Consider the following 22,187-nt stretch of genomic DNA (forward strand, 5'->3'; position numbering starts at 1 on the left):
GGTTGAAGATTCTGGTGCCACAGACCATATGACAAATCAAATGTCAAAGTTACATAAATTTGAGAAACTACATAATCCTTCACATGTATCTGTTGCTAATGGTGAAGGTGCTAGGATTGTAGGAAAGGGAAAAATTCACCTGATATCAGATCAAATAGAGTATATGGCCCTATATGTCCCATCTTTTCCATTTCAACTTCTCTCAGTGGGAAGAATCACAAATTCCTTAAATTGTTTGGCCATTTTTTCACCAAAAACTGTCATTTTTCAGGATTGTATAACCAAGAGGACGATTGGTGAGGGGTTTTACAGTGATGGTCTCTATTACATATCGAAAAACTCTTCCTGTAGGTTTCATGCCAAGTCAAAGTCCATCTATACCTCCATTCAAGAGGCCTCATTGTGGCACCAGCGACTAGCCCATCCATCTCAACCTATCTTGTCCACCTTATTTCCTGATTTAGGCAAAGAATCAACCCACTGTGAAACTTGCCATTTGTCAAAGGCAACAAGACTACCTCTAGGGTCTTCGATGTCTAGAGTTTTTCACCTTTTTGAGCTTGTACACTCTGATATATGGGGACCAACAAGTGAATCTTTTGATGGTTATAAATATTTCATAACTTTTGTTGATGATTATTCAAAAACCACTTGGTTATATTTGTTAAAATCAAAAAGTGAGGTGATGGAAGTGTTTAAGGACTTTCACAACCTTGTTAAAAATCATTTTTCTTCTCAAATCAAAACCCTAAGGTCTGATAATGGCACCGAATACATGTCCCAAGTCATGACTCAATATTTGAGTAACAATGGCATCATACATCAAACTAGTTGTGTTGGCACACCCCAACAAAATGGTGTTGCTGAGAGGAAAAACCGTGATCTCCTTGAAAAAACTAGGGCATTGATGTTACAAATGAATGTACCAAAACGTTTTTGGTCTCAAAGCGTCATGACAGCAGCTTACCTGATCAACAGGTTACCTAGTAGGGTTTTGGGGTTCAAATCTCCAATAGAGATAGTCAAGAACAGAAAGGTGGACTTGTCTCACCTTAAAGTCTTTGGATGCATCTGTTTTGTTCATGTTCAGCCCTTACATCGAGACAAACTTGATCCTAGGGCAACTAAATGCATTTTCCTTGGCTACTCATCCACACAAAAAGGGTATAAGTGTTACAATCCACAACTTAAGAGATTAATTGTTTCAAATGATGTTCAATTTCATGAAACTAATTCTTATTACAGTAAGTCTCTGGATAGTACAAGTCAGAGGGAGATTAGCTTGGACATGTTTCCACTGCCAAGGACTGAGATACCCAACAATGTGGGTGATCAACCTCACACGATGGATCTTGTGGCCCCAAATCCACCGGCTCCATATGACGACAACAACATGCCTGTGGAAGATGAAACTCTACGCAGTATTCATCCTGAAGAATCCTCAGAGGAGTCTCTTCCTATCATACCTCGACGAAATCCAACTCGTGAGAGGCACCCACCAGCAAGACTGCAAGATTTTGTTACGCACAAGCCCAAGCACCCCTTATCCAACTACTGTTCTTACCAAAAGTTGTCACCTAATTATACTGCCTATTTGAGTAATATATCTGCACATGAAGAGCCTCAATCATTTCAAGAAGCTAACCAATCACAGGTGTGGCAGCAAGCCATGCAGGATGAATTGCATGCACTCGATCAACATAAAACCTAGAGCATTGTGCCACTGCCCAAAGGAAAGAAAATAGTAGGCTGCAGGTGGATATACAAGATTAAATTCAACTCGGATGGGTCTATAGAAAGACACAAGGCACAATTAGTGGCCCGGGGCTTCACTCAAACATTTGATGTGGATTACAAGGAAACCTTTGCCCCGGTTGCAAAGATGAACACAGTGCGCGTACTCTTGTCCGTGGCTGTCAACAAAGGATGGCTTATGTATCAAATGGATGTAAAAAAACGCCTTCTTACATGGTGAGCTTGAAGAATACGTCTACATGAGATTACCACCGGGTCACTCTCAAAGTCATAAACAGGATGTTGTGTGTAAACTGCACAAATCAATTTATGGCCTTAAACAATCACTGAGAGCCTGGTATGCTAAGCTTAGTTCAGTCCTTATCAGTGTTGGTTTTGGAAGAAGCAATGCGGACTCTTCTTTATTTATACGCTCAGGCACCGCTGGTACATTGGTTGTTCTTGTGTATGTTGATGACTTGATCATCACCGGAGATAACCCTGAAGAAATCAAAGAACTTAAGCATTCTCTTCAGCAACGCTTTGCAATAAAAGATCTTGGTGTACTGAGATACTTCCTTGGCATCGAAATGGCTACCTCTCACAAGGGCTCTTATTCCTTAACCAGCGCAAATATGTTCTTGATCTCCTTAAGGAAGCAAACATGAGTGATGCTAAACCGGTCCCTACACCTCTCGACATTAAACTTAAGCTCAGCTTAGAGGGTCAACCTCTTCCGAACATAAGCTATTATCAGCGGTTGGTTGGTAAGTTGATATATCTGACCATCACAAGGCTCGACATTACCTATGCTGTCAGTATTGTTAGCCAATTTATGCACTCTCCCACGATGGAACACTTTAACCTAGTCAAAAGCATACTTCGGTATCTAAAAGGTTATGTGGGACGTGGTATAATCATGAAGAACAATGCAAGCACTCAGATTACAGGTTATTGTGATGCAGATTGGGCTGGCAATTCCATTGATCGTAAGTCTACAACGGGATATTGCACGTTTGTGGGAGGCAACCTTGTCTCATGGAAAAGCAAAAAACAGACTGTCGTTGCAAGATCCAGTGCTGAGGCAGAATATTGGGCCATGGCATCTACTGCGTGTGAACTAATTTGGCTCAAAGGTTTACTGTGTGACTTAGGTGTTTTCAATCATCAATCCATGTCTCTTTTATGTGACAATCAGGCTGCAATGCACATTGCTTCCAACCCAGTTTTTCACGAGAGAACCAAGCACATTGAAGTCGATTGTCACTATGTTCGTACACAAATTCAATCTCAGGTTATCCAAACGCATTTTGTAAGGAGCTCGGATCAACTTGCGGACCTATTCACCAAATCCTTGGCCTCTCATCAATTTCAGCTTCTCCTTGGCAAGCTTGGATCCATCAACCTTTTGGATCCAGCTTGAGGGGGAGTATTGAAGGAAGGACCTCCGGTTACTTATGACTACTCTTCATTAGGGTTTTATCTAGTTAATAGCTGTCTATTTTCTTCTTGATCTTATCATCTTGTGTAAGGGTCTTATCTCCTCATTTCAAGGAAGATTAGTGTGGCCCTATGCCGGCTGCTTTGCATGATTTAAGGAGATTAGTGTGGCTGATTAGTGTGGCTCCCTATGTCTCAATTAGTTGTCTTGCATGATTTAAGGAGATTAGTGTGGCATCCTATGCTGGCTGTCGTGAGTGTTGAGTGCAGTTTGCAACTCACTCAAACTCTTCTATATATTTTGTGTAACCTTTGGATGCTTGAGAACATAATCAAAACCACAAACTTCAACAGAAACTGAAAATCTACCACAAAAAGCATCAGAGGTTGCTGCAAAATAGCAGACGATAGTAAAGAGTTGAAAAAACCGCCTGAAGAAGTTCAAAATGTCTCTCAAACAGAAACAGAAGCGTCCGCAAGAATGAAAGAAACAGATGAAAAGACCGGAAGTGTACCAACGAAAGCAATTGAAGCTGCTACAGAAATGAAAAAATTTGCTGAAGAAACCGAGAGTGTATCGACAAAAGAAGCAGAGGTCCCAACAAATTTAAAAGTGCAAACTGAAAAAATTGCAGGTGCATCACAAAAAAGCAGTAGAGATTCCAAGAGAACTGAAAAGGTCTGCTGAGGAAACAGGAACTGGACCAAAAAAAATCAATAGTCTACAACAGAGTTGAAAAAACCAGCTAAAGAAAGCAAAATAGCATCACAAAAAACAGTAGAGATTCCGAGAGAACTTAAAAGGTCAGCTAAAGAAAAAGGAATTGGATCAGAAAAATTAATAGTCTGCAACAGAATTGAAACAAACAGCTAAAGAAAGCGAAGCAACGTCACAAAAACAAGTAGAGATTTCGAGAGAACTGAAAAGGCCAGCTGAAGAAATAGGACTTAGATCGGAAATATATACATTTAGATGTGTAGCTAGTTTACAAAAGTGATTTGTTAGCGTCACTGGGCATTGCCCTACTTTGTATTCGAGCCCTTGACCTCTTAAAGTTAACGAAAAACATGAATACACCACACCATCAGTTGTTTGTATGAAATTCTTAGTCCTATTACAATTTAGTACAACTGAAAAGATTTTACGATCTTAGCATATTCAGGTTTTTAATTTACTTTCGCACAGGGCCCTGAAATCTCAGGGCCGGCACTGATGTAGCACATAAGGCAAATGAGGGAGCTATTGAGGTGAAAAAGCTAAGTGAAGAAATTGTAAATGTGGCAAGAAAAGCAACGGAGGCTGCTCCTGAATTGAAAGGAAACCAATTACTGAGGCTACTGCAGAATTGAAAAAACCAGTTGAAGAGATCAAAACTTGACAAAAACTGTAGTGAAGATGGGGAAAATGTATCACGAACAGAAACCAAGGTAAGCAAAGTATAATTTCCACGAAAAATATTTTTTTGTTTCTTCTTGGTGAATAAGCAAACATTTTACAAACCTCGTTATTCTGCAAACCTCATATATAAGCAAATATTATTATAAATTGGAAAAATTAGTATCCGGTCCCTAGTTTTTACTGTTCATTGATTAAGACCTTATTAGTTCTCAAATTTTGATTCAAGTCCCTAGCATTAATGTGATAATGAATTTACATGTTTATTATATAATTTTTTAATATAAAAATTAGTAATTAATTTAGGGTTTAATACTCACACCTCTATTAAACTTCTAATTAATTTTCAAAATAATAAAAAATTAAATTAAATTAAGTTTGTACCTATTAGTTTTTTTTTATATATAAAAAGATTCTCAATGTTTTAATCTTAAATGTACCCATTCATATAATTTTTCAATTTTTTTAATCTTAAATGTGCCCATTCTCAAATATATCAATTTGTTATATGTAAAATGTACCCTTTTTTTAATATAAAATCCATTCAAATTTTTTAATCCATGTTTAAACTTATATGAGTACATTCTTTTTCGTTGATTTAATAATGTATCCATGTTTTGGTACAATAACTTTTTTTGTTAATTTTGGTTAATGTACCCATACATATATGTACACACACACACAATATAATAGAGAGTATAATTTATATTTTATTATTTTTAATCCCATAAATTATGGGTTAATCTCATTAATATAAACAATTACAAATTTCAATTTTTTTTTTTTAATTAAAAAAATATAGTAACTTACATTATTACATTAATGTCAGGGACCTCAATAAAAAACTAAAAACTAACAAGGTTTCAATCAAAGACTATTGATAGTTAGGGACCCCATCCAAAGTGTCCCTTATAAATATAACTCACATTTTCACAACGTTATTTTGTTCTCTCTAAAAGCTAGAAGAGAGGGATCTTATATTCATTGAGTTTCCGAGACTAACGAACGCAAAACTTGTTAAATAGAACAGGTACTAATGAATTTGATGATCGAGTAGTCGTGACAAGGAATTCCAGAATAAATTAGAAGAAGTTAATCTGTAGAAGATGTGGGTAACAGTGGCTTGTCATCCGTTGTCCTCCTTTTTTTCTAAAAAAAAACATTAAAAAGTAATATAATGATCCGCGTAACCGTTGTAGCATAAATAAATAATATGATGTTCAATAACAGTTGAACAGATTCATTTGGCTCTCCATACGATTAGAGTAGGAAACCTTTGTGTGTTCCAAATATTTGAAACATATCAATTTTCTTATGTCTTCCCCTTTTTTGAGAAAGAATTCAATGTAAATGTAACTACTTTGTTGAATTCGGATAAATTTATACCTCATATTTGATCACACAAGAAAACTTATACATTGTAAAACAAAAGCCTTTTTTGAAACCTCAAGAGGGAGGGTAGCAGAGGTTAAGAGATGTGTACGTGTTTTTTTGGATAGATATTCTATTATGTACTCCAAAATACCAGGAGAGAAATTCAAGCTTGAGTGCTAATGAGGTACATTGTCCTAACTAACTTAACTACGCCGATGTATGCAAAAGACGTGGTAAAATCACTAGCCAGTATCTATTATGAACACTGTTCTAAAAATCCCCGCCTAGCTCTGCCTAGGCGCTAGGCCCCAGCCCACCGCCCCGATTAATGCCTAGGCCCCAGCCCACCGCCTAGACCACCTAGGCACCCGCCTAACCCGCCTAGGCACCCGCCTAGACCCGCCTAGGTTGCAACTCACTTAGACAGAAAATACATAACTTTCATTTTGCATTTTGTTTTTTTCCAATAAATTGTAAGAGACTTATTGCATACTTGAATGAACAAACATTATATCCTTATTTCACATGTTTTCATTATGTTCCAATACTTCATGATATATATGCATTGTATTTTGTAGTTTATGATGAAATTATATATATTTCAAGTAGAAGCAGACACTTATTTACATAAAATATGATAGATTTACTTAAATCCGCCTAGTCCGCCTAGGCGCCCGCCTAGCCGCCTAGGCCCTAGGCTCCAACCAGCCGCCCGACTAGCGCCTAACAATTTTTAGAACCTTAATTATGAATGGTAGATGCGCAAGTTACCCCCAAAATTTGTTGACAAACAATTGACTAATTATGAATGGTAGATGCGCCAGTTAGCCCTAGTAAGCGACATCCACAATCACAAGAAAGTTAGATTTAGACAAAGCAAGAAAGCTGGTGACATCCTCCACACAACAAAAGGCCACTCCTATTCAAATAAGTAGGTAGTAATATAGTTACGTAGAGTATTGTCTGACGAGTTATGATCCCTTAACTTTAACTCAATTGGAGCAATGGTCCATCAATTAAAAATTCATTACCATTGGTCTCTCAACTCATCAAAACGTGCAGCTATGGTCCCTCAACTAAAAATCCATTACCATTGGTCCTTCAACTTTAATTCAACTAGAGAAATTGTCCCTTAACCTTAACCTAATTGTAACAATGGTCATTCCAACATAACTCATTTTGACAAAAATTTTGACGTAATTGGTGAAAATGACCATAATTACACACTTTGATGAGTTGAGGGATCCTAATGATATAAATAGTTATTCCAACATAACTTATTTTGATAAAATTTTGACGAAATTGATGAAAATGACTATAGCTACATATTTTGATAAGTTGAGGGACCAATGGTAATGGTTTTTTAGTTGAGGGACCATTACTACACTTTACTCAAGTTAAAAAGACTTTGAGGTACCGTTTGGTACGTGGGACGGGACGAGCCATTCCGTCCCACGTTTGGTGCGCCTAAAAACTATGGAACGGGTTGTCCCATGGGACCAAATTTGGCTGATTTTTCGTTCCACCTCTTCCCCCTGGAACGATCAATTCCACATCCGTGGAACACAAATTTATAACATTTTATGACAAAATTTCTCCTTATCTTTTTCAATATTTACATCATCAGTTTCGTCCTGTTCTGTCCCGTCCCATTCCGTTCCGTCCCGTTTGCGTACCAATGTAACGGGATGTCACATACTATTGTGTGCAAAATTTAAGAATTTTTTTAGCTAAAATAGTTTTTGAAGTTGACATAATTTCTCATTTTGGTCTTTGAAATTTGAAATCGATATAAATGGTCCATGAGTTTGTCCACCATTATCATTTTGATCATTCCGTGGATAAATATGTTAAAAGACCCATAATGACAAAAATATCATCAATTTAATAAACAATGAGCCAACTTAATTTGACAAAAATTAAGGATAGTTTTATCATTTTATCCTTATTTAATGGATACTTTTTACAAAATGATTGATGTTTGACAAACTTAAGAACTATTTCTATTAGAAAATGATTGATGTTTGACAAACTTAGGAATTATTTCTATTGATCTTAAATCTTAGAAACCAAAGTGCTGATTTCAAATTTCAAAGATCAAAATAAAAAGTTATGTCAATTTCAAGAACTATTTTAGATAAAAAGATATTTAAAATGTATGATTGATTTGAGATACGTGATGCGAGTCGGTGATGGAAAATTGGTGGCTTCCAGACAAGCGATGACATTGTACGTAATAATATGCTGCAATGCAACTCTACCGGCTAAAATTGGTCAGATTTACTTGTAACACTCAGAGTTGCATACCTGATCTGTTCAGCTGAAGCTAGGAAGAGGAAGGAAGAAGAAGAAGAGCTTAAGCTGAGCTCAAAGATGGACAAAGTCAACGACTTGAATTGCATATACAGAAACCCGAATGAACCCATTGAAGCTCGAGTCAAGGACCTCCTTTCGCGCATGACTTTGAGAGAGAAGGCCGGCCAGATGACCCAAATCGAGCGCCAGGTCTCCACCCCAGAAGCCATCAGAGACTTCTCCATCGGTACCCCATGGCTTGAACTTTAACATGCATGTCTTTACTTTCTTTCACTCGTTTCATAAAAAATCTGGAGGGCAATATCTGCGTTTCTATCATGCAGGGAGTATACTCAGTGCTGGAGGCAGTGTGCCCTTTGAGAATGCCTTATCAAAGGACTGGGCAGATATGGTCGACGGGTTTCAGAGGTCGGCACTTGAAAACAGGCTCGGAATACCGATGATATATGGGATTGATGCGGTTCATGGGAACAACAGTGTATATGGTGCCACCATATTTCCTCACAATGTTGGTCTTGGGGCATCCAGGTTAGCTTCATTCACTGGTTTTTGAGTTCAAAGTTGTAATTGATCCAGTTTTTTACTTCTTGTTGCTGCTTTGTTTGGTTACTAAGAAAATGTTGGAAAAGAATTGAAATTTATCATTTATGTTTTGAATCCCTACTCATTACTCGAAAGGTTACAGTTACGTTAATTACTGGAAGTTGAATGGCAAGAACATGGACCCAAGATTTCATCTTTTCTGGAACAGCAATTTAGTCATATATTTATAATGCTGCTCAAACTGAGATTGTGAATCCCACGTCGGAGAAATAAAGCCTTGCATAACAGTTTAAAAGATCTTGGGTCTCTCCGCCCGCCAATTGGTTTTGCGTTGGATGCTCGTATGGGATTAGAGCAGGCTACGTGTTAGGTATTTGGTTGGAGTGACGCTACACATGAGGGGGAGTGTTGAGAAAACGATTCCCACATCAGAGAATTGAAGTCTTGCCAATTGGTTTTGAATGGAATGCTCACATTCTAATAACTTGTACAGCTTAACCACCAATGGGTTGGTGGCTATTTCTATGTTCTCTTTGTCCTTTTAATTTGATTTCCTTGTAGTGGTTGATATTCGTGTTGCCATTCAGTTAAAAAGAATGATATAAAGAAAGAAAAAAAGAAACCCAGAAGGAAAAAGTGGAGTTAAATTACTAAATTATAGATACAAGTTCTGTTTTAGTCCTGTATTTCCCCTCATCTATTATGAACTGTGTGACAGAGATGCTGATTTGGCTGAAAGGATTGGTGCTGCAACTGCTCTTGAAGTCAGGGCCAGTGGCATTCACTATACTTTTGCTCCCTGTGTTGCTGTATGTCACGAGGGACATATGTTTGTTATTACAGTAAGACTGATGAAATTAAATGTATTAGTCATGCAATTCACTTGAATGGGTTCTGACAGGTTTGCAAAGATCCCAGATGGGGAAGATGCTATGAGAGTTTCAGTGAAGACACTGAAATTGTTAGAAAGATGACTACCGTTGTTACAGGCTTGCAGGGGCAGCCACCTGAAGGACATCCAAAGGGCTACCCTTTTGTAATGGGAAGGTAAGTAGAAGTCGTCTGTTAAAAATTTTCCATGTATACGTCTTTCATCAAACATGTTACATCTTTGCCTGAATTCAAGAGGGAAGAAGAAAAGGGAAAAAGAATACTTGCTGGAGATTCACATAGACACTGATGAGATCGTTTCCTGAAAACTCATCTCCTTTGTTCTGTGTATTAATTGTATCTGAAGTTATGTCAAGATGCTTTCACATAGTTCAATTATCTTAGATATTTAGAAATTGTACTCACTTTCTCATCTTTCATGTTAACATATTCATACCTTGATTTTGTATTCCATTACTAAGTCAGATATAACTTGCTAATAAAGATTATAAATTATTTTTTAACTTCCATTTTCTTTTTATTCCAGAAACAAAACTATTGCATGTGCCAAGCATTTTGTCGGAGATGGGGGTACACATAAAGGTCTAAACGAGGGGAATACCATATCATCTTACGAGGACTTAGAGAGGATTCATGTGGCACCATATCTGGACTGTATTTCTCAGGGAGTTTCTACTGTTATGGCATCCTATTCCAGTTGGAATGGAAGTAAATTACATGCTGATCGTTTTCTCCTGACAGAAGTATTGAAAGATAAGCTAGGATTTAAGGTAAAGAAACCATATAACATGCACCTGTAAGAGCTTTTGTTATAATCATAGATTCTATAAAGAAATGTGACACTGCACATTTTGCTTGCTTTTTGCTAGCTTTCTGGGCTCTGGATATGCTTCCTACTGATCAATTTGATGCAACTTTGCTAACATTAGAATGATATAGTGAAACTCAAATTAATTAAAAGAGGCACATTTTTATTGGTATTAGATGTGACTGTCAGATTTTGCGTGGTTTTTTTAAAGTAGTTTCTCTAACATTAAAAGGCGGGATGTCAGATAAATAACAGTGTTTTTTCTGCTGCAGGGTTTTGTGATTTCTGACTGGGAAGCACTTGACCGACTTTGTGAACCTCAAGGTTCAGACTATCGTTTCTGCATTTCATCTTCCGTTAATGCAGGAGTTGACATGGTAGACATTGAACTTTAAGTTCAATTTGTTTGTTTCAATCCTTGATTGGCACTTCTTTTGTCTGATTGACAAGGTATGCAGGTGATGGTGCCTTTCAGATATGAACAGTTTGTGGAGGATTTGGTATATCTGGTGGAACATGGGGAGATACCGATGTCCAGGATAGATGATGCTGTTGAAAGAATACTGAGAGTGAAGTTTGTTGCCGGTATTTTTGAGCATCCTTTCTCCGATAGATCCTTGCTAGACATAGTTGGTTGCAAGGTAAGTTCATAGTGTCTTGTATTCACCTCATAGAAAATCACATGCTTCGCGTTGCTCATTGAACATATTCTATTTTAAAAATATTACTCTTATTTGAGGCATTTTGGACCTTGTAATGCTTTAAATTTAGCAACAGTTATACAAGAACTTCCCCAATCGATTTGATACCTGAGATGCAGTTTTTACTGTTACTGTTTTGTACAGCTGCATAGAGATCTAGCACGGGAAGCAGTTCGCAAGTCCTTGGTTATGTTGAAGAATGGAAAGGACCCAAGGAAACCTTTTCTCCCATTAGATAGAAAAGTAAAAAGAATACTTGTTACTGGAACACATGCCGATGATCTTGGATATCAGTGTGGAGGATGGACAGCTACTTGGGATGGTCGCAGTGGCAGGATCACAATTGGTATGAAATGTTATGTGCCCACCGTTTGAATAATTGAAAAGGCTATAGGTTGATTGTTATAATCAATTATTAATGTGATTATATATAACTTCACTAGACGAGGACAGTAGGATTTTAACTTTCATACAGATAGTTTTCGATAAGTTTTCTGTTTTGAGTTATTGAACTGAAAATCTGCTTCTTGAATAACTAATGCAAAGAAGAGACATTCTCCTTTCTTGTCACTGGGGAATCTGGTAATGTATTACTCCTAAATCATTGTATGCTCCCACGGTCTTGGCCCACAGTTTTCTTCGGGGGTGAAGAAACAATGAAAACTTTCCTCTGCTCCCTAGTTAGGTTCTATTGTTTTTCAACAACATAGTTAAATCTTATGCTGAAATTTTGTAGAGAACAAGGAATTCTTAGATTGTATATTTTCATGTTAATATCTTATACTGTCGCTTTGATTGCACAGACACACTTAACTAATAAGTGATTTACATGTGAAGGCACAACCGTCTTGGAAGCTATCGAGAAGGCAGTTGGAGACGATACAGAAATTATTTATGAGCTATGTCCGTCAACAGAGACCTTAGCACGCCAAGATATCTCTTTTGCAGTCGTAGCTGTTGGTGAAGGTCCATATGCAGAATTCAGGGGTGACAATTTAACGCTTGTGATCCCCTTTAATGGAGCTGATGTTATAAGCTCAGTTGCTGACAGATTCCCTACGCTGGTGATTCTGATATCTGGAAGGCCCTTAACTTTAGAGCCCCAACTCTTGGAAAAGATGGATGCTCTTGTCGCTGCTTGGTTGCCTGGTAGTGAAGGAGAGGGAATTACAGATGTTATCTTCGGAGATTATGACTTCGAGGGCAGACTACCAGTTTCATGGTTTAAAAGTGTTGAACAGCTTCCCATGAACGCCAGAGACAACTCATATGACCCTTTATATCCTCTTGGCTTCGGGTTGACTTACAATAAGGGAAGGTCCTTGCACTAAAATCATTCAATGACTGAGACCGTTCGCAAGAGTAGACTGAGTTTCCTGAGTCTATTTTAGCAGAACCACCGTTCAGGAATAATTTCCACCTGGATATCAAATGTCTCTGTACTTATTGAATGTATGAATTTATCCTGTTCTTTTCTTATGTTACCTTATTACCATGCCGCTTGTTCCTTGTCATTATAGTCAGCTGGCATGAAGGGTGGACTATGCAATGTTTTCTTAGAGCGGATACAAGTCGTACTATCAGATATTTGAAATTCGGTTCATTACAATAAAGAGATAGAAGGACAAGGTTTCCAGTCTCATATTTCCCAACTAAAGCTTCGGATCCCAACTGATATTATTGACAATGGTATGTCTTTATCTATTATACTCTTTTTCTTGTCCAGGTATGCCTCAACTTCTACTCCTTAGTCTGTTCAACTGTTTCTCCGATTCTTATTACTCACACGGAAATGAAACCGTTTAATCTGTGATTACATTAACTAATGTTGTTCAGATATGATGCATCTTCTGCTTTCCGACCTTCAATATTCTTTACTTTGATATGTAGAAATAGGTCCCCCCACAAGAGATTATTCCCAGATATCTCCGGGGGGCCACTGAAGTGAAGCATCATAGAGAATCAAACCCTACAAAAAGTCCTCTCATATCTTTTCTTTTGATGTATGAATATCTAGCCCTTTCTTAGCAGGGATCCTGTTTTACTGTAGCAAAAACCGGACCTAGGGTCCATAGGGAATTCTGGAGTGCATTTTAGCTACTAGCAATTTGAGAGAGAAGAATCAGAATACAAGTTGAGAAAATGGAGAGAAAACAAGATGGCCGAAAGTAGAAGTACGGATGGTGCGATACTATATGTATGTGGTTAGAATTAGTTTTTGAGATGTTAATCAAACTAGGAATAAAGTGGTATAGGATGCTTTCCTCTCCAAGTTGCAGAAAGGGTTGGAAAATGATGGTGATTAGTTTGTCATTTTACTGTGGAGAAACCCAATTGTCAATGACTATATTGCCCGAGTTGGTCTGGATTCTTTACTTCATACACAGGGTTGAGTAGAACAGTATCTCATTGACCGAGAAAAATATATTTGGCATGGTCACGCAATAAGTAAGATAGAAGGGGTATCTTCCCCGTTACACCCAAGATTTTGCCCTGACACGAGGGTGTAACCCTAGTATGCCTATCTTGAAAATGGAACAAAGTGAAAAACAGCACAGTGCAACTAGAGCCATTTGTTTATTGTTTTGCCATTTTGTTTAACTGTATGCTCTGCAATAGCAAGTTTCCTTTCATATAAAGTTGAAGTTTCACGTAGTAAATCCCCTGAAGTTGTTTTTGGTTTTTCTTGTTTTCTCTCCATCGATTCTCTCATCCCTTTTCTTTAACCATCTGTTGGAGAAAAGTAACGCTTCGGAATGTCTACTATATGATCTGCACATCGATATTAGAAATCTGCTGAGAGATCACACATAGATAGGCAGGGTGTTCAACGATGAAGAAGAGATGTTTCATGTTCGATTAGGGGTGAATGTTACGGACTGGAACACTACACCGGATAGGAATGAGTTCGATCAATTCATGGGTTCACGAGGTTAGGAAAATGGTATCACCTAACAAGTTGATCTTTTTGGGTTTGGGTGGCAAACATCCATGCCATGACATTACCTTTGAATGGATCATTAGTCCAATGCGGAAATTAGTTCCACAAAAACCTTGTTACGAGGGAGAAAAAAACTTAATAAGAGCATCCATATCACGTGACTCATCACCTATATTTTAACTCTCACCCAATGAACGTGTCATGAACCCCTTGGTCTGCCAATGTACCATAGTAGTAGTGCGACAACCTTATTGAATACTCCCTCGTTCTAAGGATATAATGACAACAAAGCTTTATCATACTAATTAGGGTTGATTGTATGAATCCTATCCCGCCATTGTGTTTAGCTCTAGTGCTCCATGTCTTTTCTTAAAATCTCTTTCCAAATCTTCTAAAGTCTTCCTCCATCTCTTTTTCCGTGAGGCCCTATCTCAATAATTGCATTTTCTAACCAGAGTATCTACATGTCTTCTATGTCCAAACCACCTTAACCGATTATCTATTGTCTTATCTTCAATTGTAACTACTCTTATTACCTCGGATATCCTCGTTCTTAATTCTATCATTTCTCATGTGGGCACATATCCAACGAAGTATTATCATCTCCACTACACTCATATTTTGCACGTGTGATGCAAACTCAGCTTCCAAAATATGCTTGTACTGTCATTGAACATTATGCAGCTAAATAGTAGGTAATAATTGCTAGGTTGTCTTACCATATGGCATTGCATATTACTAGTTCAAAGTAGCACTTAATTAGAAGCAAGATTCTTCTTCCAAATAAATAAAAGAAGAAAGTCAAAAGGTAAATATATTACAAGTCAATCATATCCCCACCAAAAGAGAATCTCAAATTACGTAATGAACTATACAAAATCAAGTAAACAAATTTTGTAAAAAAATTGGTGTTACAAATTCCTCGTCATTATATATATATATATATATATATATATGAAATAATAATAATAATAATAATGCAGACTCAGAGAAACAAGGGTTAAGAAGTCTTTCTGCCAATAAAAGGATTGTCTCCAAATTCTGTATCATGATCACAAGTTGAGTCTAAGATCTGATTAGAGGACAATTTAATCTCTTTTAACATTATTTAGTTGGTAGGTGCCGTACACTTGGAATCACAAAACCACCATCGTCAAAATTCCAAATCCAGCACTGAAAACATGAACCACCAATTTATAGAAACTTACCAGACCAAATCTGTTCTGTATCTTGTTCTGTGCTGTATATTATTATAGAATGGACCACTAATATTGGCTCCTTTCAATTAACGAGTCATTCATCAATAACAGTAAGTTATCGGCTGATACATATACTAAACTGACTTATTAAAAAGAAAAATTTATATTCACGTGTCAAATTGTGATTTACTTGTAAAAAGAAGAAAAAAACTCCTTCCCTGGAACGAGTCGAGTATTTTCTAAGCTTAATTAAATCATTAATCATCACTCCTAGACTACTAGAAGGGGATCTTCTTTCCTAATTAGAAGAGGATCTCATAGAAACATTGCCAGAAAAGTGATTGAAGAAGCATAAGATGCTTGAGTTAGTGCAGGGAAGAGTCAGCATTTAATCAAAGCTTTTGGACTTTGAAGGTCTTGGCTAGTCAACTTGCCCATTTTTTGAACCAAAGTAGTGAGACAGTCTAAAAAGAGTTAAAAGTAGGCAGTCTTACTTACCAATTACCATCGAATTCCAAACATAAGTGCTCTATGACTTGGCCTATTTGAATTCAAAATCCAGCATCCAGTGCCTTTCTTTACCCTTTTTTTTCCCTGGTGGAAAGCAACAAGTCTGACTGCATAGTCTAAAGACTAGTTAGGGAAGATTTAGATTAGGGAAGTGATTTCCGCAACGTCTTTTCTCCCCTGAACAGATAAAGCGTAATGTGAGATGCTCATAGATTATTTGATTGCATAAATCAAAGGAGAATCAATGACAAAAGTAAACGGAATTGTGCAGAAGGAGAAAATGAGTAAGCGGGAATCATTCTCTTTAAATTATTCCGAGTAGTCAAAGCACGATGTGAGATGCTCGTAGATTTTTCAACAATTTTAATTTTTTCCGTATTCTGTTAAGTGGCAAAGTTTGAGCCTTTGTGGCAAAAATAGAAGTCCTAGACATTTGACTAAAATTCAAAGGGTAGAGAAAAACTAAAGCTTGGAAAATCCCCGTGCGTATTAAGTTAATCATGATTAGTACTAATCCTGGTCATAAGATTCATAATTAATATGCAGGTGAGATACTAAGACGTACTAATTATGCTTTCACTATTTGATTAAAGATGCTTTATCTTCACTAAGATGCGATCTGATCTGATGTATGATCTCCCTCCTGCATTCCATTCTTCACTAGAGGAACCATTTTTAAGGTCTCAGATAAAGAACAGTCAAACCGCTCAGCTTAGCATCTTGCTTTAAGATAAGATCCTTAAGCCGGGAGAAAATATTCAGTAAGGCAACCTAATCGGTCAGTTGATTCGGCCACTCTCACAAAAGGCCGGTGTACATTGGAAGTATAACCTATGTGGGATTCGATGTGGGCCTCGGCCTCCTTTGAGAGTGTGTGACTCAAGTGGTGCTGATCAAATTGCCCTGCCTAAGTTTTTTGGAAGTTTTAACAAAATACTCTCGGTACTGTTTACTTTTAACGAAAAATCATATTTTTGCTTTTAACTGGCACTATTCACTATACCTTTAAAAATGATTTTTTGTTAAAAGAGAAGTTTTTTTGAACTTTTCGTTAGTTTTTCTCGCAAACCGGATTCTAGAAAGTAAAATCAATCTCTCTCTCTCTCTCATCCATGCTCTTGTTCATCATTTAGATGCCTTATGCAATAATTCACCACTACCTTATCACATAACAGAATATGAAATCCAGAGTGGGGCAAGAACATCAAATCCATAGGGTTTGAGATGCTTCAACTTCATAATTAGAAATTCCAAGAAAAAACTTGGATCCTGTTCCCCAAATACTGCTTGGCTAACTCAAAGTTCTGAATAACATATTTACATTAAACCATGAAAATAGAGCTCAGATCAAGCTAAACCAATGAACTAAAAGACCATATGACGGCATGTGAAGCTGCAGAGGATTGAGGACAGGAGAGCTGCCGCTGCTAGATCATCCGTGCGGGTAGTGCTGCGAGGATTGCATCTGGAAACCCAAATTCTGCGGTCCATAGTACGAATTATTAGCAGCACCTTTGTGCATATCCTGCCCCTGCATTTTTAGTCCATATGAACTAATCCCATAAGGATGGGAAGACATGAACATATTTCCATGCCCTTGATTGAAACCCATGTTTACTCCACCGCCTTGCGGCTGATGCCACTGAAATGGAACCCTTGCGGTGACAGCAGAATTCGGATGCTGAGGCAGCTCTGGAGAGATAGGACTTTTGTTGTCTGGAGACGGAGTTCTCATGTCGTTGAGATTGACAGTTGTTATGTCATGGATGCTGGCTCTTCGCTTATCCTTGCCCCCGGAAAGCTGCCTGATGAAGTACTTCTGTGCGTGACTAGCCACCTGAGTTGGTGTTCGTGTCACCACAAAATTCCGCGAGATGTTCCTCCAGTCCCCCTTGCCATACTTCTTCAGCCCCATTAGGAACAGCCTGTGCAGAATCATCAAAATATCATGTCAAAACAATGTCTGAAAAATTCTTAACCAATATAATTTTCATCAGAATTTCGACATCTTAGCTAACCTTGATACGCAATACCGAATTTATACCAAAATTTCGCACTTTTTGTTGATCATATACTCGAAAAAAGTTAAAACTTCAATTCAATTTACTTCAACAGATCAAAATGTTATTACATTCTCAATTGTACATTGGAAAACTTACTTGTGTTCTTCCTCAGTCCACGGAACCCCTTTCTTTCTTTCGTGATCCGAAGGGCGATTCGACGAAGATCTCTTGCCGCCAAACCCGTAAGCCTGCTGTTTGAACCCATCATAGCCGCCATGTCTGTTCACCCACTCCAATGTGAATGGAGAGGTGCTGTATCCCGGAATTGGAACTAGCCCTGCTTCTATCTGGCCAACATCAGCTTCCAATTCCTCGTACTGCTTCTTCACGTCCCTCACCGTCTTCCCCGGTATCATAGCCGCCACCTGGTGCCACCGGTCCGGCGTGTCCCTGTCGTACACCGCCAGGGCGTTTTCGAACATTTTGTTCTCCGCCGAAGTCCATCTCGCGCTCCTGCTCTCTTCGACAAGCCAATTCGAAGTCGAAGAGTAGGACGAAGGGGACAGAATCTCCATCTCAAACTTCATATGATCGAATTAAAGAGCTCCAATTCACACTAACATAACGAAAAACTTGAAGAATTTGGAGAAACAGAGCAAGAGAAGGAGAACCCTTAAGAGGAAATGCAGAGCGAGAGGGGTGGAGATTTCAGAGTGGTGAAATGTGTTAAATCAAGGGGCATTCTGAAAGGAATCAGAATACCTTTTCTCTGAGGAATCCAGAAAAGAACCCAACTTTTCGAAATCGAAAATGAAATCTTGAAAACCAAATCAAGAAGCCAAATTAGTTTAACTTGCTCCAAATCCAAAAACCCCAAAAACCCTAATGGGATCTGAACCCATGGAAGCTTCAAAGATCATAGACAGAGAACCAAACTGAAACCGTTTTCAGAAAATGGAAATTGGGATCTTGGGCAGGATTTAAAAACAGGAAAGCTCACTTGTATCTGCAAGTTCTTGTTCTTTCTTCTCCTTCAAATTCTAACACATCCCAATTAGGAAAGACAGAGAAACTGAAAAGAAAGGGGAAAACCCAATTGGGGAGTAGAGTGAGAGGGGCTCTGAATTTGAGAGCAGGAGTGAGAAGGAAAAGTAGGGAAAGGTTTCTTCTTTCTTCCTTTTTTCTTTGAGGCCCTCTCAGCAACAAAGAAAAGAGAAGAAAGAAAAAACAAAAGTGTAGTGTTTGAGCTATGAAATGGAAAAAGAAAACTATAGGGAGCTCAGATAAAAGCAAAGCTTCAAGAAATGAATCTAAAATCTTGAGAGAGGGGGGAAGAGAGAGAGAGTATGAAGGTGGGGTGGCTGTGATTGGAGGGTAAGGTGTTTGTAGATACTTCAAATTATGAAAAAGTTCCCTCTTATTATAATGCACACTCACTCTGATTTTTGGGTTTTTTTATTGGTTTGAAGGTCAAATTTCCTTCTTTAATTTTGAGTTGTGAGGAAACAATGGGTTGGCAACTGATGATGATTGATGGAAGTTCATCCTGTAATAACTTGTCTATTGCAAAAAAAAAAATTGATAAAACTGTTTGACACATTTTTAGAAACAAAACTTTAATACGATTTTGTGAGAGCAGGGTGACATTTTTATTGAGAATTCCTAAAGCATCACCAGGGGAGTGTGCAAATTAAATTAGCAAAATTGTGTTATAGGAATCTATGTGGTATGTTCTTTTCTGGGAGAGTGCTATAATTGCCTACTTCTTTGCTCATTCCCTTTGATAAGTTTTTGTCTAAGAGCATCTCCACCCTTTAGTGGAAGGCAAAGGTAAGGACATGTAAGTTGCCCTTACTATTCACTTTGAATAGTACTTGTCCTTATGCAACTCCACTTGTTTGACAATGGTAACGACAAGGGCACAGGCAAGTACCATTCACAATTTTTTTTTTTGACATTTAAACGAGTGTTTAATTCTAATAAATTATTCCAAATACAAGCCAAAAGCATAGCATAACCTAGGAGATAAAATCAATATGGCTCGGTCCATCTTCCCTTGAAGTGTGGAATTTCCTTATCTTCTGCAAGAAATGTCAAATGGCTTATTCCCATGCTCTTAGTGCCACTAGCATAAACTCCTTCTGCTTTTTCAAGGGCTTATTCCCAAACTTTCAAATCTTTATGTAGATGTTTGTACCTATTCGACAGAGATTGTTCGGTCTGGATGTGCCTTAAATTAGAAAGTGGAAAACAAATATGGAAGAGTGCAGTAAAAATGAATATTGAAGATTGAGTATTTATAGAACGGCAATATAAAAAATTCTAATTTTTTTCATTTTCCAGATTTTTTTTTAATAATTTGTTTCAATTTTTTCTAATCTTTTTATTTTATTTTTTAACTTTGGATTACTTGTTGCCGTTGATTTTCAAATTGATTTGAAATCGAAGGCACCATATTGTGCCACATGTCGCAATGGTATTATTTTTAATTTGTTTTACTGTTGGAAATCCAATGGTCCATCATCTAACCGTTGGAAATCCAACAGTCCACACAGCGCCATGTCAGTAGCTGTTGGAAAGGTCTCTGATTTCGAGTCAGTATCCTCGCCGGATCCTCTTTGTGAGGATCCTGGAGATCCGTGAATCATGTCCGTTCATCGTATATCGTGTGGTCAGAAATCATTTTAAATATTTTTATTTAAAAATAAATATAAATAGTACTTGACAAAAACTGACCGTACGATTTACGATGAACGGACACGATTCACAGATCCTCACCAAAAGGATCCGAACAGGATCTTGTTGGTCTAATTTCTGCAGCAACAGGTTCCACCGTTGCAATTTTTCTTGGCCACTCTCTTTTTTGGGTGCGTGTGTTACACGTCCCTGATAAAAAAAAATTAAAAATTGTGTGCTGACGTCAGCTTACCCGAAAGCAATAGGCCGGGCTTGAGAAGGCTGGGCAATTGGGCTGGCAGTGGTTGGCCGCCACTTGTTTTTTGGGTTGGAGTTGGAGGGCAATATTGTTGCCTTTTTCCTTACCTTCCACCAATTAGTGGAGATACTCTAAATGGCTTGGAAAATCATGTTTGCCTATTGGACTCACCACTAACATGTAGGCTAGTAACGTATCTTTGGAAGTAAAACACGAAATTCCGTTATTGTTTGGAATGTGACCATAGCTTACAAAAATTATAGGCAAGTCCTTCGCAAGAAGCATGCGACCCTTGTATTTAGGTCTTATCAGACTCCACAGTATTCTCACAGTACGAAAATTGACATTGTCTAACAGCCCTAACGAATTTTCCACTATGTTGGATGTCAACAGCAGCCAATTTGATCCCTATCGCTTCTTCTAAACCAACCTTTAAAGCAAGACTTTTTTATTCTTTTGAAAAAAAAAATCTTTTGATATAGGCGCCTCAGTTTTGAATATTTTAGATCAAACATCCATACCTTTTAATGATTTTATTAAAAAAATAAAATTTGTCATAATTTTGGTGCTATATGCACATTATATTGTAACAAATTTCTTATAATATAGTTTTTTTATTACACTCTCCTCCGTTAGAGATAATTGTAAAAAAAAAAAGTTGGTTAAATTCAATTTATTTTCACAATAATGCTACAATTTAGCAATAATTATCTAGGATTTAAGATATTTTCTTTCCAAAATAGTTTAAAATATTTTTAAATCCCCCAAAATCAAACGTACCGAAATAAGTTTTTCTTTTAGTACGTTAAGAGAAAATATGATTGAGAATAATATAAACATACCAATACACAATGTGTACAAAATAAAACGTACCAAAATAAAAATAATGTACCAATATTAACAATATGTATCAAATCAAACGTACCAAAATTACAAATAAACGTACCAATTAATGATTTTTGTAAATTCAAACGTACTCGCAGATAATATATACATATTGTATTGTACCTAAAAATAATTCGTCAACAACTATACTTAAAAAACAGCAAAATAAAAATATAATTTCACAAAAAAAATTGAAAAAAATTACACGGAGCTTTTATGTTGATCACCAACTATTTGAAAAAGAAAAAAAAAACCATTTGGAAAAAGAAATAATATTAAATGTTTGCCAAAAAAATTGTGATTAAAAAAACATATTTGGAAGAAGAGAAAATATAGTTTAATTACTAATATCTCCACTAAATAAGAAAAAGTGCATCATGCAAATAAAAGGATAAATTCAAAAATTATTTTAATTTAAAAAAAAATAGAGGTGATTATTGGTCAAAGAACTTTAATCAAATTTTAAAAAGGCACAGATGTTTAATCTAAATAATATAGAAAAACTGTAGTG

General features: G+C 37.2%; 2 protein-coding genes across 2 annotated transcripts; one reads left to right on the top strand and one right to left on the bottom strand.

The window, feature by feature from the left end:
• The first annotated feature begins 7,983 nt into the window (after positions 1–7,983).
• LOC103429892 (uncharacterized) lies at positions 7,984–12,860 on the top strand. The gene is made up of 9 exons (XM_008368018.4): positions 7,984–8,486; positions 8,584–8,788; positions 9,522–9,612; positions 9,705–9,850; positions 10,221–10,464; positions 10,775–10,879; positions 10,961–11,143; positions 11,348–11,549; positions 12,041–12,860. The coding sequence occupies exons 1-9, from the start codon at positions 8,318–8,320 to the stop codon at positions 12,532–12,534; spliced, it is 1,839 nt and encodes a 612-aa protein (XP_008366240.2). The 5' UTR covers positions 7,984–8,317; the 3' UTR covers positions 12,535–12,860.
• A 4,206-nt stretch (positions 12,861–17,066) lies between these two features.
• Positions 17,067–19,583, bottom strand: LOC103412833 (transcription factor DIVARICATA-like). Its single transcript, XM_008351355.4, has 2 exons — positions 18,013–19,583; positions 17,067–17,778 (listed from the first exon to the last, which is right to left on the bottom strand). Exons 1-2 carry the CDS (start codon positions 18,441–18,443, stop codon positions 17,286–17,288), a joined length of 924 nt encoding a protein of 307 aa, XP_008349577.1. The 5' UTR covers positions 18,444–19,583; the 3' UTR covers positions 17,067–17,285.
• Between the last annotated feature and the right edge of the window lie 2,604 nt (positions 19,584–22,187).

The sequence above is a fragment of the Malus domestica genome, chromosome 11 (genome assembly GCF_042453785.1).
Source record: "Malus domestica chromosome 11, GDT2T_hap1".
In the NCBI taxonomy this organism is placed as follows: Eukaryota; Viridiplantae; Streptophyta; class Magnoliopsida; order Rosales; family Rosaceae; genus Malus; species Malus domestica.